General features: G+C 51.6%; 1 protein-coding gene and 1 long non-coding RNA gene across 3 annotated transcripts in view; one reads left to right on the plus strand and one right to left on the minus strand.

The window, feature by feature from the left end:
- Positions 1–4,036, minus strand: part of LOC105533470 — a 27,887-nt gene that overhangs the window by 5,486 nt on the left and 18,365 nt on the right. For both annotated transcript variants that reach the window (XR_001005121.1, XR_001005120.1), the window contains one exon: positions 1,164–1,293. This is a non-coding gene — a long non-coding RNA (uncharacterized LOC105533470). The remainder of the gene's footprint in view (positions 1–1,163; positions 1,294–4,036) is intronic.
- LOC105533469 (ral-GDS-related protein-like) overlaps positions 1–4,036 on the plus strand; it is a 12,536-nt gene that overhangs the window by 1,037 nt on the left and 7,463 nt on the right. The window contains 3 exon segments of the mRNA XM_011971938.1: positions 1,708–1,880; positions 3,243–3,436; positions 3,577–3,887. Coding sequence (XP_011827328.1) covers positions 1,708–1,880; positions 3,243–3,436; positions 3,577–3,887 — 678 coding nt within the window.

Consider the following 4,036-nt stretch of genomic DNA (forward strand, 5'->3'; position numbering starts at 1 on the left):
AAGATCAGAGAAAATCCATCTGTTTTCACTTTATGCTATGCCAGGAGTATCTCAGCATGTTGCCACAAGAATTGAGTACAGTGATAACACTATAGCAACACACTCATATTGTTATCATTTTAACTCCCCACCCTAAGTGGATCTCTGGCAACAGGCAGCTCCACTGCCCTGCCAGACCTCTAGGATTTAAAATCCAACACTTTTACACAAACAAGGGGGGCAGTGGGGGGGCGGATCATTGATTACAACAAAAGAAGGTGAAGCTACTCTATGCATCTGTCTTTAAAGTGTCATCTCACAGAACTCATCCCTGCAGGCCCATCGCGCAGGAGCTGCACCCTCGCATGTCACTGTAATATTCCTTAAGGGAGGCTGTGCTCCACAGCGGGTCAGCCTCTCAGTGCTGGTGGAGCCTGTTGTGATAAAATTCCCTTTCTAGGCAGCCTTTCTGCAGGGAGCATAATCCTAAGTGTGTCCTAATAGGCTGGAGCAGTTTGCCAGGGCTGCCATAACATGCCACACAGACTGAAAGGCTTAATCACAGAAATTCGGTTCCTCACAATTCTGGAGACTGGAACTCCAATGTCAAGCTGTCAGCCTGGGGTGCTTTGTCTGGGCCTCTCTCCTTGCCTTGGAGATGGCTGACTTCTATCTCGGTCAGCACAGGGTCTTCTCTTCAACGTCTCTGTGCGCTGACCACCTCTCCTTAAAGAACTCCAGGCATATTAAATTAGGGGCCACCCTAATGAACTCACTTCACCTGAATTACCTCTTGGAGAACTCTGCGTCAAAACAGTGAAATTCTGAGTCTCTGGGGTTGAAAATAGAAACGGTTACATTTGGGGGAGGGGACACAATTCAACCCATAAAATATACAAATCCCTTGCGGAAGACAGACACCCGGGAAAGGGAAATCTGGGTGAAAGGATATGCAGATAGCAAGTTTCAACAGCTCTAGCCAGCTGACTTTCCAAAAGGGCTCCAGCTGCTCACACGGTCACCAGCAGCCTCTGAAAGTAGCTGCGTCTCTGAACACAGCCTCCCCTGAATACTAACATTCTTTGAACTTTTTGCCAATCTGTCGTCTGTGTGGCAAAGAAAATCACCTTGTTTCATTTCCAGTTTCAAACATACATTTGCGTAACCTTTCACGGGTTCCATACCTGCCTGCAGTTTCTCTTCCCCGAGTTGCCTGGCAGATCCTGGGCCTTGGGATGCGCTTCCTCCCACGCTGGAGTCTTTCGGCATTTTCCCCTGGCCTAGGGCTGGGATGGCCGTAGCTGTTTCTCCAGACTCACGTTCAGGCAACAACAAAAACAATCATGTCCCTTTAAGTCACAGTGTTCTTCTAGAGCGTATTGTCCTGTGCCCTGTCGCTAAAATGAGGAGGGGACGAGGCCTCCCCAGACCTTGAGGACTTGCAGGGATGATGCTCCTCATGCAGGCTGTTGATATACACGATGCCATTGCCCCACAGACGACAAACACTGTGAAGATGCCTTGAAGGCATGAATCGTTTTATCATTCTCCATCCTCACATGCAATTTTACTCTGACAGCCTAGAACCCTTTTCACTATGGGCACCCAGGTTCTCCACGTACACAAGTCCCTGAAGGGTTGGTACTTCTTAGTGTGACTTCCAGATCCCGATCCTCTGGTGGTTCATGGTGTTACCATTGACTCCCATGTCCCTCCTTGTCCCCACAGTATGGAAATGAGATCTGCAGGATGTCAACTTTCCAGCCCGGCACAGGGGAGACGCTGTTGGACTCCCTGGTTCCAGCCTTGCTAACTAAACTCATCTCCTCCTATGCCACCTGCCTGGGCCCCTCCTGGGACTTTATCACCGTGCCACACTTTTTGGAACTACTGGTTAGAACGTGAGTGTCCATCCCCTCCAAGGCACGGAGGTGTCTCTGTCCCCTACCGGCTGTGTCTTGAAGATGCAGCTCTCAGAGCCTCAGGTGGCTCCTCTGGAACACAGAGTAGTGAGAAGATGAACCTCACAGGGTTCTTGTAGGGACTGAACGATCTAAGACATGGTTCCTTAGAGCCTAAAACTCCGGAAAATCTGCTGGGGGTGCTGTGATTTATGTTTATTACTTTTCCCCTGCACAGAAGCAGCTCTCAGCATTCTGCATCAATGGCCCATATCCCTCTCTGTTTGGAAAAGCTCATAGAGAGCAAGTCTGCCATGGCATTGGTAAATGATGTCTGAGATTCCTTCTGGCTGCTCTTTCTTCTTCACACAGACAGAAGAGGGGTCCTTTGGTGCTGAAAAAGGAGCCTCAGGCCCACTCAGATATCTGGAGAGGCTCACTGGCGTTCTCCTATGGTTGGTGTTCACTCATTCAACACATACATACAAAACACCTGATTTGTGCAATGTTCTTCTTGTGGCTTGGCATAATTTCATAAAGCAGATGACAATCCCTGGGACTCGATTCTACTCAGGAGTCAGGCACTCACAGTTGACAGAATGAACAGGTCATATCTACAGAATGTTAGAGGTGAAACACTTATGGCCTTCTCTATGTATGGTGGCATCCTCCCAGACTCTGACTAGAATGATGGAGTCCAGCAACAAGTATAAACTGGCTGGATTTAGGATTCTGAAGGGCTTTTTCACCCACAAAACATGGGGCAAAAATGTAGACTCTGACTGGGGAGAGACTCAAGGAGCCCTGGGGCTCATACTTCTTAAAATTCCCATGAGAAGGCTGACATCTGGAGACTTCTCCTGCAAGAGGGAAATAGTGAGTTCTGTAAATGGAGACTTAGGTTCCCCGCAAAGTAGAGGTGAGGCTGGGGTCACAGCTGGCCATCAAGAGACCCATCCCAAGCACTGTGACTTCCCATCTCTCCCTGTCCTCCTCCACTCTACATCTGCCCCTATCCTCCTAGCCCTAGGACCAGCAGACCCAGAGCTGGAGCTTTGATGAGCAACCTGCTCACAAATCAGCCTGGAGCTGCAGTCTTGAGTGTCCAGGTGCACAGAGCTGTGCTCCAGGGCCTTTGGGAAGAGAATGTCAGTGGGACACCGGGGTGCACAAGGGTCTGTACAGCCCTGCTGCGTGGCCAGGTCTGCCCCTTCCAGGCCAGCACTGATGGCTTGGGGTAGGGTGGGGCTGTCCTCTACACAGGCAGGAAGAGGCCAGGGACCCAGAACCATGCAAGGGTGCCCTGGAGGGTTGTGTGGGAGAAGGCCAGGCCTCTGACTCAGCTGTCCACTCCATCACCAGCACCATCACCTCCATTTTGTTCACCTGGCCCCTTGAAAACACTTCAGTTTGCTATCAGCCCCCACAACGGTCATCTTTCCGGATAAAGCTGGCCTTCAGGAACTTCGCCAGGCCTGGATTGGGCGTGGAGGACCACCAGGAACTTGTCCTAGGCCAGTTGGTGCTTCCGGAGCCCAACAAGGCCAAGTCAGATGGTGAGGTGGCTTGCAGTCTGGAAGACTTTCCGGGGGTGGTGGTTTGGGGATACAATTCCCTTACATTCCATCCGGTCATTTCTGTGCTTGGAAAGCCCAGTGAAAAGTGACTGGTGTTGTGACCTTTTCTCCTTTTCCAGATCCTGCTCCACTTCCTAGGCAACACTCGTTAACAATGCTGGCCCTGGAGCCAGCACCACCACTGCTGGCGGACCTGGGGCCTGCTCTGGAGCCAGAATCACCTGCAGCCCTGGGTGCACCAGGATATCTACATTCAGCACCAGGACCAGCACCAGGGGAAGGGCCCCCTCCAGGGACATTGCTGGAGTCACAGTCAGCCCCAGAGTCCCCCTGTCCCTGTCCTGTAAAGAACCAACCCCCTGAGGAGCTGCCTGACATCACGACTTTCCCTCCCAGGCTGCTGGCAGAGCAGCTGACCCTCATGGATGCGGTGAGCAGCTGGGCTTTGCAGGCTGTGCCTCTGTCACCAGCTGGCTCAGACCAGCCTCTCTCTGAGGAGCGGCCAATGCCCTGGGTCGAATGTCAGCCCCACTTCTTACCAACCATGAGACCTGGATGAGTTTCCTCACCCACAAGTCT

This window comes from Mandrillus leucophaeus, unplaced genomic scaffold, assembly GCF_000951045.1.
Source record: "Mandrillus leucophaeus isolate KB7577 unplaced genomic scaffold, Mleu.le_1.0 Scaffold1250, whole genome shotgun sequence".
NCBI lineage: Eukaryota > Metazoa > Chordata > Mammalia > Primates > Cercopithecidae > Mandrillus > Mandrillus leucophaeus.